Source organism: Gopherus flavomarginatus, chromosome 1 (assembly GCF_025201925.1).
Source record: "Gopherus flavomarginatus isolate rGopFla2 chromosome 1, rGopFla2.mat.asm, whole genome shotgun sequence".
NCBI classification, from domain to species: domain Eukaryota; kingdom Metazoa; phylum Chordata; order Testudines; family Testudinidae; genus Gopherus; species Gopherus flavomarginatus.
The window spans coordinates 96,316,118-96,337,802 of record NC_066617.1 but is presented as its reverse complement, the minus strand read 5'-3'; the positions used below and the strand labels follow the sequence as shown (position 1 = coordinate 96,337,802).

General features: G+C 46.8%; 2 protein-coding genes across 4 annotated transcripts in view; both read left to right on the top strand.

Annotated features, from left to right (window-relative positions):
• The window catches only part of SEPTIN3 (septin 3), a 324,031-nt gene that overhangs the window by 36,890 nt on the left and 265,456 nt on the right, over positions 1 to 21,685 (top strand). The gene's annotated exons all lie outside the window — the stretch shown is intronic.
• On the top strand, positions 1,418 to 17,320 carry WBP2NL (WBP2 N-terminal like). 3 transcript variants are annotated; one of them, XM_050954794.1, is made up of 8 exons: positions 1,418 to 1,506; positions 7,345 to 7,453; positions 9,157 to 9,292; positions 11,299 to 11,391; positions 12,313 to 12,519; positions 13,101 to 13,238; positions 14,062 to 14,138; positions 15,190 to 17,320. In XM_050954794.1, the coding sequence occupies exons 1-8, from the start codon at positions 1,448 to 1,450 to the stop codon at positions 15,235 to 15,237; spliced, it is 867 nt and encodes a 288-aa protein (XP_050810751.1). In that variant the 5' UTR covers positions 1,418 to 1,447; the 3' UTR covers positions 15,238 to 17,320. The 3 variants fall into 3 exon arrangements, 2 of the variants coding, with proteins under 2 accessions (XP_050810751.1, XP_050810737.1); XR_007774627.1 differs by lacking the exon at positions 1,418 to 1,506 and having other exon boundaries at positions 7,168 to 7,453; positions 15,190 to 16,480; positions 16,928 to 17,320; XM_050954780.1 differs by lacking the exon at positions 1,418 to 1,506 and having other exon boundaries at positions 7,168 to 7,453.

Below are 21,685 nucleotides of genomic sequence, written 5' to 3'. Positions count from 1 at the left end.
ATATCCTCTACAGCCAGAGATGGGCCATTAGACAGGGAGGCCTCTGAGTTACTACAGAGAATTCTTTTGCATGTGTCTGGCTGGACGGCAGGTCTCACCCACATTGTCAGTGTCTGATCACTAGATCTAACATCCTTTGGCTGATTTGGTTCTCCCTGTACCATATGGGACCATGCCAGCTGTTCAGGCAGTGTTTGAGAGTGGGAAACCCAATAGCCACTGTGTCTGAGACCTGCCGGCTTTTATGGTTTGTGTCCCTACCTCCCTGTTAGTCAGAAGTCAGATTCTCTCTGAGGTGATTATCCCCACTGAATAGTATTCATGACCCACTTATGGTACTTGAAACTAAAAATAGATTTTATTGGCAAATTATTGGAACTAAGAGAAGAAACCATAAAAGGATAAGTAAAATCTGCACTCACCTACACAGCTACTACAAGAAAGCTGGCCCAAACCTTAGGTTACAGAATATTGGGTTAGATAAATGAAAAACTGTACATGGCAGAAGAGCCTTTGGTCAAACAGCAAAGCTGTCTCTGTCTTTCAGTCTGTCAAATGTCCCCAGGAATGTCTATGGGGACTGGAGTTCCTTTACCCCTTTGTAAGGAATACATCACTTTGATTCTCCCAAAAGGCACCTGCTGCCCTTCTGAATCAAGCTGGTGGTCTGCACATTACATTGCCTTACAAAACCATATTAGCAAGGTGAAACCATTTGGAATCTGGTTCAGTGGCCTCATCTTTCTACCCTCAACCTGCATTATGCTAATTTTTCTTCTCAGCTGTCCTTTCCCATCAGGTTAATATTCTCCTACCTCTTTGAGTTGGCCTTTTATTAACAGGTTATCAAACCAGCCCTTCTAGACCAATGAGAAACAAGCAAACAAAAATGTGGATTTCACCAACCTCAAGAGCAGACAGCTCTTTGATTAAAACGTTTACAAGTAAGAGACAGAAATTAGCCATTCTGATACAGCTTTGCCACAGTGCTATAAAACTGGAAAAGACCCATCCTTCCACCCGCCTGTCCATCACCCATCCCTCCCCTCCTTCTGTCTGTCCATCCATCCCTCCGCCCCTCTGTCTGCCCATCCTTCACTCCTCTCTGTGTCCATCCACTCATCCCTCCACTCCTCTCTGTCCACTCACCTGTCTGTCCATCCACCCACTGATCTCTCCGTCCTTCTGTCTGTCAACCCAACCACCCATCCCTGCGCCCCTCTGTGCATCCGCTCATCCCTCCAACCCTCTGTCTGCCCAGCCAGCCTCTGGCTGCCGCACGAGCTACCCAGTCACGTGACTACCTCCTCCCCCGGCTCTACCGAGTCCCCGGGGGCGGGGCTGTGCGCGATGAGGTCACGAGGCGGGACTGTGCGCGATGAGGTTACGGGGCGGGGCCGCAGCATAAGGCGGGGGGAGGGGGCGCCCGCTGCCATTGGCCGGGAAGATGGCGCTGAACAGGAACCACTCGCAGGGCGGCGGGGTCATCGCCCCCCCCGGGGAGAGGTACCGGGGCGCGGGGCCGGGCAGGGCGGGACCCGCGCGTGCCGCGGCCCCTCCCCCCCCGAGACTGAGGCGGGTCCGGCCCGAGCCGAACCAGATCCCCGGCCCGGCCGCCCCCTGCGAGCCCCGGCCCGTCTGGTCCGGTCACTGGCCCCAGGCGCGGCCCCAGCCCTGCCCCGTACCGGGAGGATCCGCTGGCCCCGGCTCGGCCGCCCCGGGCTGGGCTTTTCCCGGCGCGGGAATGGAGGCGCTTCGGTTGTTTACGTTTCAGGCGCTGCGGCGGCTCCGGCCCCGGGGCGGAGGGACGGGGAAGGAGGAGGGCTGCCCTGCCCTGCCCTGCCCTGCCGCGCGGGTCTCGCCCTCGGGCCGGCTGACGCAGCCCTGCCCGGGCCACTTGCTGTTGCGGATTAATCCGCATCTAATTTCACTTCTTAAAACCCGATCCCGGGAGCTTCAGGTCTGACCCAGGCTGCCGGAGGTCAGTGACTTCCGAGCCGTTACCACGTTGGTGGGAAAAGTTGGTGTGTCCGGCAGTGAGCGCGGGGGAGGCTGAGGGCGGCGGTGTAGCACTGTCGAGCTCTTTGGGGGAGCTGCCCAGAGGCCGCTGGGAGATGAGCAGTGGTTAGATCATTGCCCAGATACACCCAGCTTTCCTTAGCCCACTCTCTTTAAGGAGCTTTTCTTCTCTACATACTGTTTCCTTGACTTCGCCATCAGTTTTTTCCCCTGCTCTCTGACCAACTCCCAACTTGGCAGCCGGGCAGTTTGTTCTGAAAGCTGTTGCTCACTAATAATGGGCGTGACAACCCCAGAGGAAGTGCATAGGCGTGAATCTGTAGTCACGTGAGCTGCAGCTTGTCAGCAGATTAGTGACAGCTCCATCACAAGGCATTACGTGCACTTTCATTAGCAGTGTGTGCAATACTAGGTCATTAGCATCATCTGCATGGGTTTGGGTGTGTGCTGAGGTCTGAATTAAATGTGCTCAGGTTGCAGATAGGGAAATAGTCACTTTCTGAATAGACCTGCAGTAAATTACTCTAATAAACATACTCTTAAATATTTAAATGGACTTCTAGTTTGAGACCCAATTTTCCCTGTCCCCAAAGCTGCACTGGCTGTAAAAAACTGAAGTATGTAGAGATGGTACTGACTTTCTAGCTCCTATTTTGCTTTTTCCAAATGAGATGTAATTCTGAGTCTGACTGCTTGTGGCCATTAAATATTCCATAATATTCTTATGGGACTATGCCCTAAACAATGCACCACCAAAATCAGCTCAAACTCTGGGCCTCGTCACTTCGTTAGTGTACCTCTTAAGGAGACTACAGGAATACAGCTATTCTGGTATCTCTAAAGATACATCTAGACCACTTCTCATCTCTCTTCTGGTAAATAGTGAGCTGGAGAGGAGCGATTTGGGCAAGCCCAGTGTTTTCCTGGTCTGATTCTGTATTAAGTTTTGGCACAATTACTCACAACTGGTGAACCATCAAAATAAAGCAGCACCTTTACAGTCAATAATCTTTTGCATTAAACTGCACCCATAGTCATCTTATTAGATTGTTTATTCAGCCTGTTGGTGGTGGTGGTTGTTCGTGCTTGTTTTTTTCCCAAGCTACTGAACATTTTTTCGCTCTCCTTTCTGTTTATCTAGTATAGATGTCATTGGCAGGAAGTCCTTTCAGACCTAGAACAACCATTGCAGCTGCCCCATTTCCCTCCTGGATAATCTGCAATCTGAAAAGATTGAAGGACTTCCGAGTTTGGGAATGAGCCCATAGGCCGGCGTGGCCATGGTGGGTGCTTCCTATGCTATCCAAAATGGTCTTGGAGCTTGAGGCTGTGGCTTGGCACTAAGAGCACCCTGATGGATGGTCAATGTCTGGTCTGCTGGTATAATCTAAGCAGGGGTAGGCAACCTATGGCACATGTGCCGAAGGCGACATGCAAGCGGATTTTCAGTGGCACTCACATTGCCTGGGTCCTGGCCACCAGTCCGGGGGGGCTCTGCATTTTAATTTAATTTTAAATGAAGCTGCTTAAACATTTTGAAATCTTATTTACTTTACATACAACAATAGTCTAGTTATATATTTTAGACTTATGGAAAGAGACCTTCTAAAAAGGTTAAAATGTATTACTGGCACGCGAAACCTTAAATTAGAGTGAATACATGAAGATTCAGCACACCACTCATGAAAGGTTGCTGATCCCTGATCTAAAGGCACACAGTCATGCTAATTCAAGCCCTTTATTCATTTTTTTTTAAAAGAGGGAGTTTTACCAAACTTGAAACAAATAGAATGATTTTGTGCTATTTAAAAACAATGGATTCAAGGGGTTTGTTTGGTTCCCTGACTGCCCTGAAACAGCTGCACTGGGTTAGTGCATGAAAAAGGAAGTAAACATGGCTAAAAATCACGAAACTGGTCAGCCTAGTTTCACTGTTCGAGCTTGGTGTTTATTTCTTGCATGTCAGACAGCATCACTGGTGAAAAGTCAACAGCCTCTGGGCAAAATTGTTGTATGTGAGCAGTCACCTTTCAAATATGATTGTATGTTGGCCTGTCCCTGTTGGGGAGGTGTACCCTAATCAGTACCACCACCAAAGTCAATCACAAGTTCAGTCCCTTGCAGTGTAGTAACTACAGCAGAGATGAAACTAGCAAAACACTGTCTCTGAAGAGGGAGTGGGTTTGAGCAGAGCAAACCCCTCACCTCCTTGTAGCAGGAAGTAACTTCACTTACGAAATCCAAACCGGGTGTCTTGGGATGGTACTGCTGCTAGTGCTGGACCTGATCTGCAAGTCAGGAGGCCATCTGCTTAAATTGTGTGAAGGTAGTTCTGAGATCCTGGAGACACACATGACATTGAACGGAGAAGTGTGGGAAAGAAAACTGCCTTCTAGATTACTAAATTGTCCTTGAAGTTGGGTGAATAACAGAAATAAATAAATAATATTATGAAGCTTAAAACTTGTCAAGTAATATTTGGCAAGTGGTATATGACCAGCTGTAGTTTTTCTTGTAAACTGCTAGGCCATCTTGCTGGACAGTATATAAATTCCCAACAGCAGCAGAATTTCAGTCTTCAGGGATGGGTTTATGTCTAAAAACCAAAAAACTCCAACATGAATTCAATCAGATCCTGGCCCCTTTCCAGATCCTTCCCCATACCTGCTACTTGTTGGCCTCTTAACTAAGAGACAGATAACCTGCCAGAATCGCTTGAGCTCTGACCTCAAACCCATTACCTGGGATAAAGCTTTGTCACAAGGGAGATGAAGCCAGTTTGCCTTAAGAGGCCAGCCCTCCCTGTGACAGTCCTGTACTTTATAAGTAAAATTGTTCGGTAGGTTTAATGTAATTACCACTGCACTGGTATACTAAATGTATTAAGTGCTGTTTTATCTACGTATGTATAAAGTATGATTAAAACAAACTCTTTAAAAAGGCACATTTTAAATTGGGTACATGACAGCTATTTTTACACAATGTAAAAGTGACCTATGAAATGAGCTGCCATAAAATTTTGCTGAGGCAAAGAGTTTGGTGGGATTCAGAACTGGATTAGACATGAGCAATTGCCCTAGTTAAGAAGAAATGTCTTCCCATAGCATCTGAGATTTGGAGAGAACCTATTAGGCCTATGGCTCTGGAGTCGCATGCGGCTCTTCAGAGGTTAATATGCAGCTCCTTACCTAGGCACTGGCTGGAGCTATAGATGCTAACTTTCCAATGTACTGGAGGGTGCTCACTGCTCAACCCCCTGCTCTGCCCCAAGCCCTGCCCCCACTCCACCCCTGCCCCTCCCCTAAGCCTTGGGGCTGGTCTACACTAGGGGAGGGGATCGATCTAAGATACTTCGACTTCAGCTACATTATTCACGTAGCTGAAGTTGCGTATCTTAGATCGAATTACCTACCGTCCTCACCGCGCGGGATCGATGTCTGCGGCTCCCCCTGTCAACTCCGCTACCGCCGTTGGCGTTGGTGGAGTTCCGGAGTCGACAGGCGCGCGTTCGGGGATCGGTATATCGCGTCTAGATGAGAAATCGATTGCTACCCGCTGATACGGTGGGTAGTGAAGACGTAGTCTTGCATGCCCTCACTCCCCTCCCCCCTATAGCATCCTGCACATGTGAAACAGCTGATTGCAGTGGGAGTAGGTGCTGACTGGTGGGGGCTGCTGGCAGGCAGGAGGCACTGGGGAGCTGATGTATTACTGTGGCTCTTTGGCAATGTACATTGGAAAATTCTGGCTCCTTCACAGGCTCAGGTTGGCCACTCCTGTATTAAGCCATTCAGTCTGTCCCTCCCAGCCTTGCAGGAGCGTGACTAGAGTATTGCATTTTCAGTAATACTCTAAATTTCCCTCCATCCTTGACAGCTATGCCTTTCAGGTACTTGTGGATTGTTATCCTGTGTCTCCCTTAAATAGTTCCACTAAATGTTATCTAGCTTTCAGCTGTTTACTTCAGAAGCAAGTCCCTTTAATTCTTTTTTCAGTAATTTTGCTGTTTTCTAATTTGCCTGTATTTCTGTAGCAGGGTCCCTGAAACTGAATGGAGCCTTTGAAATATGGTCTCATCAAGGCCCTATGTAGCCACCTCATCTATGATGCCTCTGTATGCTGCTCAGAATTGCAGTGCACTGTTTTGTTTTTTTTGTTTTGTTTCCCCTGGCATAATACACTGCAAACTCGTTACTCCCTAAGTTTGTCAGTATTTCCGCTTCTTTTTGTCTGTTTTGGAGCACTTCCCCACATTTTCTCAAATTGATTTTATCTTCTACTCACATTTGTTATCCCTAAGTCCCTCTATATTATTTCCTGTCATTGCTAGTGTTCACGGGGTGGTGTCTGTAGCAAACTTCACTAACATGTTGGCTCCCTCTCCTAGATCATTGAATAAGGGCTTGGCTACACTCAAAACTTCAAAGTGCTCCCATGGCAGCGCTTTGAAGTGTAAGTGTAGTTGCGGCGCCAGCGCTGGGAGAGAGCTCTCCCAGCGCTGCAGGTACTCCACCTCCTCATGGGGATTAGCTTGTAACGCTGGGAGCCGTGCTCCCAGTGCTGGGGCACTGTTTGCACTGGAGCTTTGCAGCACTGTAACTTGCTGCACGAGGGGGGTGTTTTTTTCACACCCCTGAGGGAGAAAGTTGCAGCGCTGTAAAGCGCCAATTTAGCCAAGGCCTCAGTTTAAACCCTACCACCAGGAACAGTGTTTCCCCAATTCTCCTATCCCTGGAAGCGTTGCTCTTTATCACTAATCTTTGCTGATAGTCCTCAGTCATTTCCAGGAAATAGTGACCGCATCTGTAGTTAGCCTAACTATGAAGAAGCGTCGTCATTAGTACAGTTGACACAACTGAGGTTGCATTACTGGGGTTAAGCTTTCCTGCGTAGCATCAACATACGGATACTGGACTAGTCAGACAGGGACTTGCTCCGAGGCAATGTGCTTATTCCCGAAAGAAATACTGCAGTTAGTTGTGCGTATTCTGTGCTGTGAACTTTTGTACCGACTCGCTTTCAATGAGAAATGAACGGTTTCCTCAACAACTGTCTCAAATGGCTTTGGAAATGCAGGGAGAAACAAACCCTCCTGAGGCTAGAGGCTTCTCTGGGCAGAATAGGATTGGGTGTTGTACTTATTGAGAAAGTAGCATAAACGGTTCATGCATATGCAGAGAGAGACGGTGGGATCCATATCTGAACTGAGCCTCTTAGGGAAATGACCTGGCTCTTGGCATGCCAACTAACGTATGTTGATTGCACAAGCTTTAGGACTGTTTGTTACTATGCATCCCTGATGTCTGTCTCTTCCTCCTCCTGCAGTGTTCTTAAGCATTGTAAAGATGTGGAGCTTTCCTTCAGTGATGTGTCTGACAAGGCTGAAATCTTCAAAGGCACCAAGAAGGGAATGGTATACCTCACCCCTTACAGGGTAAGTCTTGAGCCAGCAGCATTTTCCCACAGGCTTCTAGACCTGGAGGCTTGTAAATGATTGGGTAAATCTCCTAGTTATGAGGAGGCTAGAAATTCAAGATGAGAGAGGGTGGTGGAAATAGATCATGCTTGTCCTTTTCTCCACAGCCCCCTTTCCCAGCTAGGGCCAGGGCCAGATTGTTCTGTTCTCTGCAGCATGTTTTCATGTGTCTTTTACATTGTCCTGTTTTCAATGTCAGTCAGTGGGGCTTCCACTATTTCCTTTGAAAGTCTTCAAAATCCTTCGAGTGGGTGTGGGTGTGTGTGAAAAACCCTCCATACGCACATCCAAAGTCTGTCTGTCCTGAACACCAACCACTGTTTAACTTGGCTTCTCAATTCTCATGCCTGCTGCTATATGTAGCCTTTTAAACTGGAACAGAAGTTGACTTATGCTGTACTCTAGGTCCATGTAAATGAGCTTAGGCTTTGACCTGTTAAGGCTTATCATACAGGCACAGTGGCCTAACCTGATTGAAACAACCCCCTTCTTAGTAAACATTTGAAAGCTAAAAGCTGGGGGTAAAAAACCCTCTCCTACTGTTCCAGGGATTATTGAAGGGGGCTATGATGCTTCTGCCAGTGTTTTGATGAGTGACCGTACAAAGGACTTGGGGAAACTGTTCAGTGTAGTCCCAAAACCTGGACTAGGAAAGCCCTGGAGAACCTCCTAAAGGGGTCAGTTCTGTACTGGCTTAAGGAATGGACAGTATATCTTCCCTGTCTTCAGTCCTGTGGCTTATGATGTGGCTCATGCAAAATTTTGTATGTCTACAAGTATTCCTCCTCCCTTTTGGACTGTATCCAGTCTTCAGGGCCAGCAGCACTCTAGAATTGTTCACTTAGCCGGTGCTTCTCTAGAGACAGTCACCAAACAAACTAAGCTGGTCTGAATTCACAGCTTTTGGTTTGTAAGTCTGTAGATGGACACTGCTCATTCGGTTTGAGTGTCCTGTTTTGACTTAGCTTTAACTAGATATGCTGCACTGAATCTGCCAAAGCACTGGATGCACCAATGAGTTAGATCCTGGAAGGATATAATAGCTGTGAAAGATGCAATGCGGCAGCTTTTCTATACGCTGCAGTGAGTTACAAGTAGCCTGTGACATTAGACCTTTTTAATGAGAGAGGGAATGTTATGCCAGGGCACTGCTCTTCTATCCCCTGCTTCTGCTTTTCCTTATTTAAGAATGATCATAGTAACTGCTAAGTTACTATTCAAACAGGCTGCTAGATTTGGGCAGAAAGACCACACATCTAAGCAGTTCAGAACTTCTGGTCCACTTCGGTGCAGTAGAGCTTCAAGCTGCAGTGCCTCAGACTGTGTCACAAAAATAGTGCAGTAGTTTGAGGTTTTAAAGGGAGAAAATACTTCTTAATTTACATGGTGTCAACTGCATGCTACTGTGAAAGTTGCACGTTTCAGGTGTGGGAGCCCTAAATATGTGATTGTCAAAGTTCTTTTGGATCTCTGAGGATGAAAACTGCTGTGTAGCTGTAGAAGAGGAACTTGCATGTATAATCGTTTCAGAGCTGTAGTTTCTCTTTACCAGCTTTTTAAAGCTGTCTCCGCTTTGAACACTCTTGAAATTGCCAGTTTCACTCTAGGTATAAAGACTGATTGTAAATTAACAACTTTAAAATGTCCTCTCTATCGTGCAGATGATCTTTGTGTCTAAAGGCAAGGACCCCCTGATGTCCTTCATGATGCCATTCTACTTGGTGAAAGGGTGCTCCGTCGAGCAGCCTGTCTTCGCTGCCAATTACATCAAAGGCGTGATCCAGGCTGAGGCAGGAGGTGTGTGTTAATGTGTTGCCGCTCCAAGCAGACTTAACTGAGCTTCCCAAGTACTTTTTCCCTTCTGCTGAATTTCTAGCCCAGGACTTGTCCACATGAGAAATTGTGTGGCATAGCAGTAGTGAAATATGCCAGTCAATTTCCCCACATAGGCATGTCTTAAGTTTGGTGGAAAGCCCCCCAAAAGACTCATAATGGATATTTTTGTCCAGGAAAAACTTGTAACCATGATCCAAATGTTATAAGAAAATTACTTAATCTTTGAATTTCTGCATGTTAGTTGCTTCCTAGGCTCAGCTTGAGAGGGAGTTGGAGAGGGTAGGCAAGTGATGGGTTCACCAACTTCAACTGCTGATCTTGTACAGTCGTGAATAGAAGCCAACAAAGTGAGAGCACTTCTCTGGAGATCAGCAGACCTTTCTTCACTGCAATGCATGTGCATCTCTGTATATCACTGGTTCAGACCTGACCCCAAGCTAGTAGTGGCTGAAAATTGTGACCATCTGACACTTGTGATGCCCTGTTTGAAATGACTTGCTGGTCGTGTTCTAGTTCCTAGTAGTCCATCTCAGAAACAGCAGTCACAGTTGGCACTTACAGTACACAAAATCAGGACAAAAAAGGGCTCCTGAGACAACTCCCCTCAGTCATAGTACTAGTTCCTCTGGGGTCGAGGCACCTGGGTAGGAGAAATGTGCATCAGGAAATCTTACGTCTCTGCTGGCTGCTTCTGTATTTGTTCTAGTGAGGACTAGCTCTCCAAGGCTATGAATCCAGCACCTTTCCCTGGCAATAAAATCACTCTTTGTGGGGATTCTGCTATAGTAATGGTATCTCATGTCCGGGTCACTCAGGCTCTTGAATAGCTAGAGCTTTCTGCATAATCTACTCTGCACACACACTGCTGTGGTCTCAGATATCTTTTTTACTATATCAGTTTGTTTTTATACTACTTGAAATCCTTTCTTTCTACCCCAGCCTTTCTTGCTGGCTTGGGGTGTTGCTTCATGATGGGAAGTATAGTGGTAGGTTGCTGATTCATTGGGTAAGTTGTCCAAACTGAGCTACCAAACTACTACTGATAAGATAATAGGAAAGAATAAAATTTGAGTAATGCAGTGTTTAAGTGTGTTGTTGAACCGCCACATCCCTTTCAATTTATATGCCTGATGGTTATTTTTTTTTATTCCTCCTCTAACAATGTGCAGGAAAACCCCAAACATCTCATACAGTCTCTCTGGACAATTTTTCGTGGAATAAGTTGATCAGACAAGGGATTTTGGAACCTGGGCTTTTCGTTTTAAAACTCAAACTTTAATCTCCCATCTGACAACTTGCTTTAAAAACTCCCAATTTGCTTTATCCACTTGTCCTCCAATAAGAAACCCACCCGTTTGTACAGTTTGGGTGACTTATCTTGGGGGTTTTAGCATGTGGTAATGAATTTCTAAAAACTCCTGTTAGGCCTAAAACTTGGTAATCTTTATCTAAGCTGCTCTGCTTCAAAGAGGGTGAAGAGTCTGCTGATGGAATATTTGATTCCAGTCCTGGCTTGAGTTTCAGGCCCTGATTCAAAGTCCATTTAGTTTGGTGGAAGGGCTCCCATTCAGTAGGCAGGCTCCCGCTGAATGAAATATGTCCTTTCTACATCGTGTTTGCAATTGGATTCTCTCTGCGCCTGCCAGCAGAAAATATAGATCTACAGAACTTCTGCATGTCCATATTTTAGACTCTCCTCTTAAAAAAAATAAGGAAATTCCCAGACAAACCCTCTCCTGGTCTCACTGAGATTTATCTTGTATACAAGTGGCCTGAGTGACCACTGCGAAGGAAGCTGGCAGGTCTGCAATAGTTGTCCAAACCCTGTTTGGTCTCTTGTTTAAGTTGGGAGCTTCTAGGAAACAAATCAACTAATAATCTGTATCCAATTTCAGACCCGTTTCTTGGTGTTAATCTTTCAGAGTATATTTAATGGTTTAATTTTTAATTCTCACTTTCTCCTTCAGGGGGCTGGGAAGGGCAGGCTTCCTTTAAAATGACCTTCAACAGCGGCGGAGCCATTGAGTTTGGACAATTGATGTTCAGGGTTGCCACTAATGGTAAGTGACCGTTGGAGGCTTGAATATTCTTTAGCTAGAAGAGTTGGCTGGAAAATTAACTTTTGCTGCAGCAAACAACTTGGGGTGAGCAAGGGGAATAACGCTTCTAAACTTTTCAATCAAAAAAAATTGACTTTTCCATGAGAACTTTTGTCTTCATTCTACACCCTATTGTTAGTCTTAATGCTCTGGTTTTGGAAAACTGAAAAATGTAATATTTCCAATTCTTGGAATGAGCCCCCTAGTCCCTTTTAAAAAAAATCTTTTCCCCTCTGTTTCCGAACTGGAAAAAGTAGGAAAACATGAGATTAGAGTGGTGTATGGGGGAATTACCCTCACACTTAGCTTACCCAACTCTGTTTTCCCAAAGGGGAGAAAGTGTATTAAAAATGGAGTGGAGGGAGGAAAACTTCCTATTTTTGGCTTCCAAAAATAGATACATGTTTTTTGTTTTTTTTTTTTTTTTTGGTTTAGAGTTTGGTTGGAAACTTCTTGTGTAGATTTTCCTGATCAGAAAGACCTCTTAAATGTGTGTGGGGTTTTCCGTTGTTGTTTTTTATGAAACCACATTCTTCGGTGGAGACTTTTTTTTTTTTTGGCAAGCTTTCGTGTATCTGTGTAAATATTGCAGATCAGGGTTAATCTGAGTCATCTCCATAAGCTGTTCCCAGCTCAGGGTCCAGCCCTGCTCCTCAGCGTCCAGACTGGCAAAGCTAACTACCCCAGCAGTGCGTGAACCTGGGAGAAGAAGAGATTATTGCTGGATGGGTTTTGGGCAAAGCCATTGCTCCAGGACCCAGTGGCTCATAGCTCTGTTGCCATGACAGATCAGACTAAATTAATATGACCATTCTTTCCTTTTCTTTGCTGCTCTATTTTAATTGCATGGCAGTGTGCTGAGTCAGACTTAATTCTTTTTAGCTTCCAGAGGGGCTCCTGCCCAGAATACTGGCTATGGCTATATGCCTGCCTTTGGGGGGTATACCCCTGCTCCAGGAGGTTATTCACCTGCACCAGGGGGCTATGCCCCTCAGCCAGCTAATGGACCTTCCCCTTACGTGCCCCCACCAATGAATGGATATGGACCAGCTCCACAACCCATGGGATACCCTTACGCACCACCTCCAGGTAAAGCCTTCTGACGGGCTTCAACCTCTTGTGACATACCAGTGTTGTGTGAGAGGCAGAGCGCACATGCTGTGTGCTGTGTGTACTGGCAGCTGTAAAGGACTGTGTTGGAGTAAAGAGCACAAGACTCCAACATAGCTGGGGAATGGCTTGTATAGCAGCAGCCCATTCTCTCTGAGCAGCATTGTTAGCCTTATAAGGGCCCTGACTCCTCCGGGTCACGGAAGCATTTCCTTTCAAGGACTGGGGTGTCCTGCTAAAATCCAGCTTGAGTATTGTTGCGTCTCCCTAGAGACCCAGTGGGACAGGAAATAAAGGATACGACATCCTAAGCTGGGTAGCACCTTCTGGCAGAGAATGGCAGGCAAATTTGGGGAGTGATTGTTGTCTGCAAAGCCCTCTGTGGTCAACGGCACTACAGCCGTATAAAATCCTGGTGTGGCTGCTGTTTAAGCTCAGGTGACTGTCCTTGACCTGTGTATATCTGCTTTAGACAGAAGCAACAGGCCTGTAAACTAGGCCTGCAATATGTCCCACGGGAATGGCTTAAAGCACCTTTTTAATGTGTCTCCTTTCTACAGGCATGTACCCACCTCCTCCTGACATGAACCCCCTGTATATGGCTCCTCCTCCCCCCTACCCCGGCCCTCCTACCGCAGGACCTTCAGCCCCCACAGCTCCCACAGCCCCTACAGCCTGCATGGAGCCTGGAATGCCAGGTAAGGGAGCAGGAGGGACTCTCAGGGTGCAGGTCCAAAAGGGATTGTAGATGTGAATGATGGAATTTCTCTTGTTACAGGCTCTTTGAGTCACCCATTTCTAGGCAGTTTGTGGGTAGGTGGGGGAAGAAGACATGGCAGTTCCCAGCACTGTACTAGTTCTGTCCAGCATGAGCAAGTCCCTTGCTGTCATGAACAGGCCCAAAGCTGGCTCTGATGTTGCAAGCTGGTTCTCTTGGCACCTTTTGTCTCTAGAGTCTGCTTAAGAAAGCTGTGTTAAAAGGTAAGGCGCACAGAAGCCACCTGCTATAGCAGGAAGGAGACCCTACTGAAAGTGTTACCTGTGGATCCTTTGGGAACAGGAGGTCTGCGTTGATGACCGCAGGTACAGGCCAAACTGCTGCCGGATACTATCAGTTGGAATTAGCGATGTAAAGTTCCAGCTCATTTTATAGTCTAGCATTATGCCTGGCTAATATCCACTGTCCACAACTATGCCATGGTTATCTTAAGGCTAAAATCAAGTGTGACCTAGCTCATGTGAGAGGAAACTTGTCTTGCTCCCAGAGATCTGTGAAGCCCAGGATATCTGTTAACAAGGAAGCATTATCTGGTGGTTTAAGCACAGCTGAGAGATGTGGTTTCTGTTCCCTGCTCTGCTACAGACTTATTTTGTGACCTTAGGAAAGCCAGTTAACTTGTCTGGGACTCTGTTTTCCCCATCTTAAAAATAGGTATTCTCTCTGTTAGGTAGGGGCTGGGAAGCTGAATTCACTACTTGTAAAGCACTTAAGAAGGTTGTGTTTTTTTCCTTACCCTGTAGGTGGCAGTAAAGCAGCAGAAGCAGCTTCGAGTGCCTATTACAACCCAGCCAATCCCCACAATGTCTATATGCCTATGGTAAGCAACGTTGAGTTGTCTGTTGGGCAGGAGGGCAAAGGGGTAAGCGGAGCTAACGTGCTTGCTGTTCAGCTGCTACAGCTGAATCCTGGGCAGCTTGTCATCTTACTGCAGCAGCTGCTAAGGTCACAGCGCATAGCACATGCTGTGCCACACCCTACTAAGTCTAGTATCCTGCTTCTGAGTGTACCTGAGCAGGCTCTTTGCCCATCTAGTCTAGCTTCGGGCAGTGTTTGATCCTCAAGAGGAGAGTGGACCCACCCATACGCAGCAGATCAGTTGAACGTAGATGGGTCTAGATGTCTCATTTCTTCCTGACCCTCACAGGCAATTGGCTCCCCAAAGCAGGAGGTTTATGATCACTGCTATGCTATTTAGAAATGATCTATCCACTCTTTCCTACAAAGAAGCCTTATCAAAATACTCATACTTGATCACTGTTCCTGGAATCTGGCTTAGTATTTTTCTGATCAAGAAGGCAGGGAACTCGAAGACCTGCATGAAAGTTGTGCCTGTACAGAAACAATATATTTATCAGCTTCTGCAAGAATGGGGGTATCCAGATTTAGGAACTTAAAGGGAAGGGGTAATACAGGTTTAGACTGTTCTGGGCCAGGGGAGACTGACAAGATCTGTCCTAACAAACTGCCACAGGAACCACAGAGTCACTGGGAGGTTGAGAGGAAGATGAGGATTAAAACAATGTCCAATCACAGTGCTGCTCTTTATGAAGTACACACATCCTGATGGGCTTTTAAAGGGACTCTTGTGGTGGTCATCTTTTTTGCGTGGTGCCTCATTTGAAGCATTATAGGAACTGGCAAAGGCTCTGGGATGGAACTGAAACTGGGAAGAAACACCCATGGGTAGCTGTAGCTTAACATATAGGCCTCACCCCTGTCACTTTAGTATCTCTCAAGCTGTAGCCGATGGCAAAGGTTGGGTGCATAAGCTAAGCCTGGGAATGCCTGGAAAGCTGAACAGCTACACACAACACTGCTGGGTTGTAGATAGAATCAGTCACCATGTCTTGTTTTTTCTCACTTTGCAGGAGCAGCCGCCTCCTTATGCACCTCCTGCTGAGAAAAAGAACAACTAACAGAAGGAACCCACCCACCAACTGCTCACGTTCATTCTCCCCAAAGACACTTCTGTCCTCACCACTACCCCCTCAGTTCAGTGTATCTCTAGGCTTCATGTGTGTCTATAATATACATAGCGTTGAGTGGCGTAACATCCGCCCTCTTTAAACATTGAGTGTGACAATACAAGTGGAACAGCAGAAGCGGCAGCAGCGTTTTCCTGCCTGATTGCTTTCCATCCCAGGGCCAGGGCTCTGTCCCTCCGAGGCTTTTGCCATGAGTTTGAGGGGAGGGCTGAAATCTTAGACCAGCAGAGAAAGCGCATCGCTAACGTAGGAATTAAACATTGCGGCTTCTTGATTTGAGTGAAGGAAAATGGTTTGAGACAGTGGTTTTAAACTTCCTCTGGGGCAACCGTAAGTAAGGAAAGAGGCAATGGGCTGCTGGGTTTCCCCATGTTGGTATAAAGGAGGAGCATGTCACATTTTTCATGGGTGCTGTTCCCTTTGTAAGGGAATCAAGTGAAGTGCTGGAGGGCTGTCACCTCAGCTTCATTGGAACAGGGCCACGTTGTAACCTGGGAAATGGCTCCTGAGACGCACTCAACCTAGTTAAGCATTTTGCAGTGTGGGCTTCAGTGTGGAGAGGCCAAGTACAATGCTAGCTAAGCAGTAGCAGCAAGGGAGTATGAACTGGCTTTGGCTAAATCACTAGCCCTGTGGGAAAGAGGAGCAAACACAGGTGCAGTTTTACACCTGCCTTGGACACAGCAAAGCCCCCATCACCTTTCCCAGGAAATCTGCCTCTCTCAAAATGGGAGATGGCTGGAAGAGGTGAGATGCCCTACTTGCTGGGGTGTGCAGACATCCAGGGGTGCCTAGTTCTCCCCCCTCTCCCCTCTATTGTGAGATGCTGCTCTTTTGCATTGTAAATGTAGTTTTGAGGAGGGGGGATGTGTTAGCAGATCTCTTCAGTGCAGTGAAAGCCAGACTCTGTGTCCACCTGATGCAGGCGGCCAATGAAAGACTTGGGAGGAACCCATGCGTCTAACCTGGAAATGGGCAGTGGCTTTCTAAAAGCAGCATGCCCGTGTAGATGGGCTGCAGAAAAGCAAATTGGGACTGGGTGGAGGGGAGTGGAATCTGGGCTACAGAGCTCTGAGCAAATGGGAGTGGGAATTAATCCAAATCTTCCTTTCATTCTCCTAGAAACTGGCCCCTCTGTGCAGCAGTGCTGTGTGCAGCAGCAGCCACGCTGCGGGTGAGTGAGTAGTATTAGGGTTTTCTACTGACAGCACGTTTCACCAAGGAGAGAGTAACCCTTGGCAACAGCCTCACCATAGGGATGGGGTCAGAAGCTATTGTTCTGAGCAACCTCATACCTTGTGCTAGCTTCCCTAGAAAGCTCTGGGTGGGGGCGGAGAGGGGTCCGTCTCCCCTCCACGGGCAACTAAAGCTGTACTGGTGTGAATGTGCTGGCATCTGAACAGTAGTGGCTGTGAGGAAGAGAATCTCGGTGGGTTGGTTTGTTCAATGGAGGTGGGGTAACTGGATGGCTCTTTACTGCTTGCATGGTATCCCTCCAGGGTGAGACGGTGCCCATTCACCAGTAATAACCAATATTTTTGTGTAATGTAGCTGTTACTGCTAACCCTAGGCTGTTACTGAGAGTAAAGCAACTCAGCTGGGACCTTCTCTTCTTCCTTAGGAGCTGATGTCCCATGAACTTGCTTCCCAAAGAGAATCACACGTATCTAGTGGAGTATCTGATTCCCAGTGTAGGGCCTGCTCAGCCCCTCCCCACCCCGTTCTCACTCAGGGGTAGGGACTGTTTCTTTCTCCTCCCTCCACGCCCCCCTTTGCTCCCTATGTGCTAGCCTATCCTACAAGCAAGGCTCACACAAGATGTGTGTATTCCTGTAGCTGCCTGACATTCTTCCGCATAGCAGCCATCAGCAAGGGAGGACCTTCCTTTTCTAAGAAATCTTTTTAATCCAAGTCAAAGATTCTCTAATAACTTTCTGGAATTAAAAATGTTCTGCCATCAATGTTTGTAATATCTTTTGCTTTGCACTTTAATACAGAAGCATTGGAACCTTCAGGCCTGTGTATCAGTTCAGTGGTTGCGTGTAACCACCAGTGTGCCGTGCAATGGGCAAGAAAAATGGAATGGATAGGATACGAATAGCGAAAAACATAGCTGGTTGTGGGATTGTTTTTGTGGCTTTGTAATCAGTGCATGGTTCCTCCCCCAGAGCACTGCTTAGCTGGGCTGTAGAACTAGAGTGGGGAAAATGGCCTTTAGTTAAAAATCCCACTCCACTTGCACCTCTGGCTGTGGTTATAGCCTGTCTCTTAGGCTGGGAGGGGAAGGGGGGGCTGCCTTTTGCCATCTCTGCCTTTGCTGTAACTAACATCCTAGCTAACTCAAACTGACACACTAAACCCTTTCTTGTGGCATGCCCAGCACCACTAACGGGCTGTGGGAGTTCTCTGCTAATGCAGTATTCCTGCAGCTCTTCTATAAACAGCTGTTCTCAAGGGCTTGTTTGCCCTGGTCCCACAAATAGCACTAATCCTTTTATTAGTTAAGGAGCAAAAGTGGAAGGTCCTCAGTTCGTCCCCTGCTGTCCAGTTGTTATGGTGGTCAGTTGTTCCAGCTTCTTGGTGTAGGTTAAATCCCTGGGATCAAAATACCTTTCTTCCACATTCACCTGTACTTGTACAGCTTGTCTCGTGCATCTGAGGCTTGCTTCGCTGAAAGAGCGGCACCAAATGTGGGATAGCTTCAAGGGGGGGTAGGTAGCTGGAGAAAAAGCAGTCAAAACTGCTTCTGCTGAAGATGAGTGAAGGCAGGCTTGGGACAATCACAGACACAAGGCTGAGAATTGCTGCCTCTATGCTACAGCTGCCAGGGAGCCCTGTTCCAACACTCCAAGCTGTTGAGCCGCATCTGTCTTCTGTAACTTGACTGAGAGCTTTGGCTGGAGTGAGCTTTAGCTTAGGTACTGAATGTGGCTAAGGGCCTACCTGCCATCAAACTAGCACACTGTCTTACCCAGGTCCCTGTGACATGTTTGTAGGGTGACCAGATGAGAGGAAGAAAATATTGGGACACATTTGGCGGGGGGGAAGGCAGCGCCACTGGAGCAAAAAAAAAAAAAAAAAAATGCCGAGTGCTGCTGTTAGTTTAACAAAAAACAACTGAGTGTTGCTGCTGGAGCGAAATATCGGGACAAATTGTGTCCTGACCAAAGATCGGTCAGGACACGGGCCAAACACCTAAATATTGGGATGGTCCCGATTTTATCGGGATGTCTGGTCACCCTCCATGTTTGCAGTGGAGCGCTTGACGCTAGTAGCTTGGTTTGCACGGCTACAAAAGCCATGCAAGGAGAGGAGGAAAAGTAAGAAGCTCTTGGCAAAAGTGTGACTGCAGCTGTTGCTTGCACCCAGGTTGGCTGGCTCAGTAGCATAGACAGCCTTCTGTCTAATGGGAAGGAGAAAAGTTTAAGCCCTTCTTTGAGCGTGCAGCAGATGTTAGGATGGACAAGGCCACTCTCACTGCTGTCCTCCAGCTGGCTGCTGCAACTCCCAGTGTCTGTCTAGTGAAGAGTGAAAGGAAGCTAGTGCCAACTTTTGACTCCTTAAAACTCCAGTGAGTGATGTGTGGTGGGGAAGACTACTATTGCTCTGGGAATGTTTTCTGGCAAGTAACAAAGTCGTCAAAAGAATTGCACTGTTTATATGGGTCCTACACAGAGCCCATGTTCTATCCCCCCAGACAGTATGAGACAAAGTGGGTCCGTACCTCATAACAACTTGACTTGCTCGATTTTCTTTATGGCACAAGGAGAAAAGGAAGATCTAACAGTGACTCTTAAGATTTTCTCCTGCATAAATTTGTTGTTTTTATTGTAGACAAAGTTACAGATTTGAGAGGACTTTTCATTACCAAAAAAAAAAAAAAAATTGATTGTGGCAGTGAAGCCTGAATTCTCATTAAGAATTAACCTTACCTCATAATCACTTTCAAACTAGGCCCCGCTCTGCATCAGCTTACCCTCTATAATGTACACAATTCCATTTCCTAGCATGGGTTTTGTAGCACTGGCCCTCCAGCCTGAGATGGTACATTACAAGTATGAGTGATAACTAGGGTGACCAGATAGCAACTGTGAAAAAAAAAATAGGTGACTAGATATGGAAAAAGTCCAAAATTGGCCTGTCCCTTTAAAAATGGGACATTTGGTCACCCTAGTGATAACCCCTGTGCTAGCTGGTAACATATTTTACGCTGCTTAGTTGGCCAGCAGTTCCAGTAAAACTTAGAGCTGTGCCTCACTTCTCTAGTTAAAATAAAATTGAGGGAGGAAACTACTGTCCTACCTATGGTGCTCAAGGGCAGTTCCTCTTGTATTTATTTTCAGTGGAAAGCAATGTTTAGAGTTCTCTGCAGCACCTGGCTGGTTCTGCAAAGCCTGTGCCACTCCCTACTGTCATTGCTGGTTGGGAGGAACTATGCAGGGAACACAGAATGTCTGTCCTACAGCAGGTGTCTAGCCCTTTTCCTTGCAGACAGGCTTGAAAACACAAACAGCTGGAAATCAATGTTATCAGCTTGCTGAAGTGGAAAGGAACAAGCAGCTGGCTTCTACTTCTGCCCTAGGAGGGTTGGGGGGACCTAGCAGAGTTTCTCCCAAACTCCTCAGGCCAGTCTTGCAGCTTGTAGTGTACTAACAAACCAGTATTGATTACATTGTGGGGGAAGGATCACCTGACAAAAGACTTGCGGTTCTGTCCAAAATGGCCAAGGCCAGCTCTGCTAGCAGCCAGTCAGTACCCAGCCTTTTTTAAAGCATAGGCCTCTCTCACTGTATAAACTCTACATTCTACTGCACTGAGACATTATCAGAGCCCTAGGTAGGCTGCTGTATGGGAGAGGGGGAGAGCAGTGGACAGTCATTTGCTGGTGTCATTTGGTGCATGCAGAAGCATTCCTCCAATCCATATCCTACAGCCTGTCCCATTCATCCAGCCTAGCGGGCCCCTAGTGTTCTGAAATATTCTTCCCACTGAGTAAGGAGCTAAGCCCATGCTACTGGAGAAATTCTGTATCACTTCACATGTGCAGAATTTCTGTCCTCCACAGGTTTCTTTGCTTCCCTGCAGAAAAATGACTTCTGATGGGGAAGCCGCAAGAGTGGTCACACATCCCTCCCTGGCAACGCAGGCAGGTTGGTTCAGGAGCCCAGAGCAGCTAGTAGAGACATAAAGCACTGCCAGGAGGGGTGGGGAGCTGGACAGTCATATGTATGTGAGAGAGAGACATTCTGTCCCTCTCACTTGCTACTGCAGCACACTTTGTGTGGAGGGCCAGGGCTTCAGGATGTTTCTGAGGAGGTAGGCATGGGGCAGGCTCTGTCCCTTCAGGCAGAGCAGAATGTAGCAGCCTGCCTGCTTAGTGAATTTTCCCAGGAGTATAAAACAGCTGTAAAAGTTTTAAGGCTCCTTTACATTGCCAGAGTCGTGTAAAGGACAGTATGGCCTTAAAAATGCTTATGGTACTTTATTGATTAGAATTGGTCCAAATTTTTGGACTGAAAGATGTGCTCCATGAACTCTTTGCTACTGACCTTTCTGGTGATGGTCAGTAACCAATACAAATTGAGTTTGATTCCCCAGCCCTCACTTGCTGTTCAGTTGCCTGTGATGTAACATTGAGCATATGGCTGCATATATTGGTTGACTACTAACTAGAAATAAAGGATCAACATAGCTACATTACTATTAGGCAAGGGGGTCTAGGGATTTCCCCAATGCTACTCACTAGCCTTCTCCATCCATTGTATTGTTTAAATAAATTACCTAAATAATTGAAACCAGCATGGTTACATTATTTTGACAAATAAAATATGCTGAATTTTGCAAAATTTTGATATTGGGCACAGAATTTTTAGGTGCAGAATTCTCCCAGAGTAGCCCAGACCCCACTTTCCCTAACCCTTAAGCTGTCAGTTTGGGCCCAGCTGGGATGAAGAAGATAGGCTGTTTTCCTTCCAGTTACAACGTTCCTCTTCTGCCCATACAAATACATTATTCAATCATTAATTCTCTAGCACAACTTACACTGTAATACATAGCAACAGGGTTCCCTTTCAGACAATGGAGTGCAACCAGCTGTGGCTCTGGGGCCCACAATGCAAGTGACAGGCTCCTAATGCAGTCCCCTGGCAGTGTATTAATGGCTAAAAGGCTGGTCATGGAAATGAACAAATTCATACACAGCTGCCTTTCCCTGAGAAATCCTGGAATGTTGGCCAGCTAGAGAAGGAAGGGAGCCTGTCCCCATCCAGCAGGAACAACCAGCTCAGTTGCTGGGTAGGCTAGTGCTAATACGAGGCAGTTCTCGGCTGGACAAGATTGTGAGTGCACAAGTGTTTCCAAGCCCGTCAGGCAATGAAAC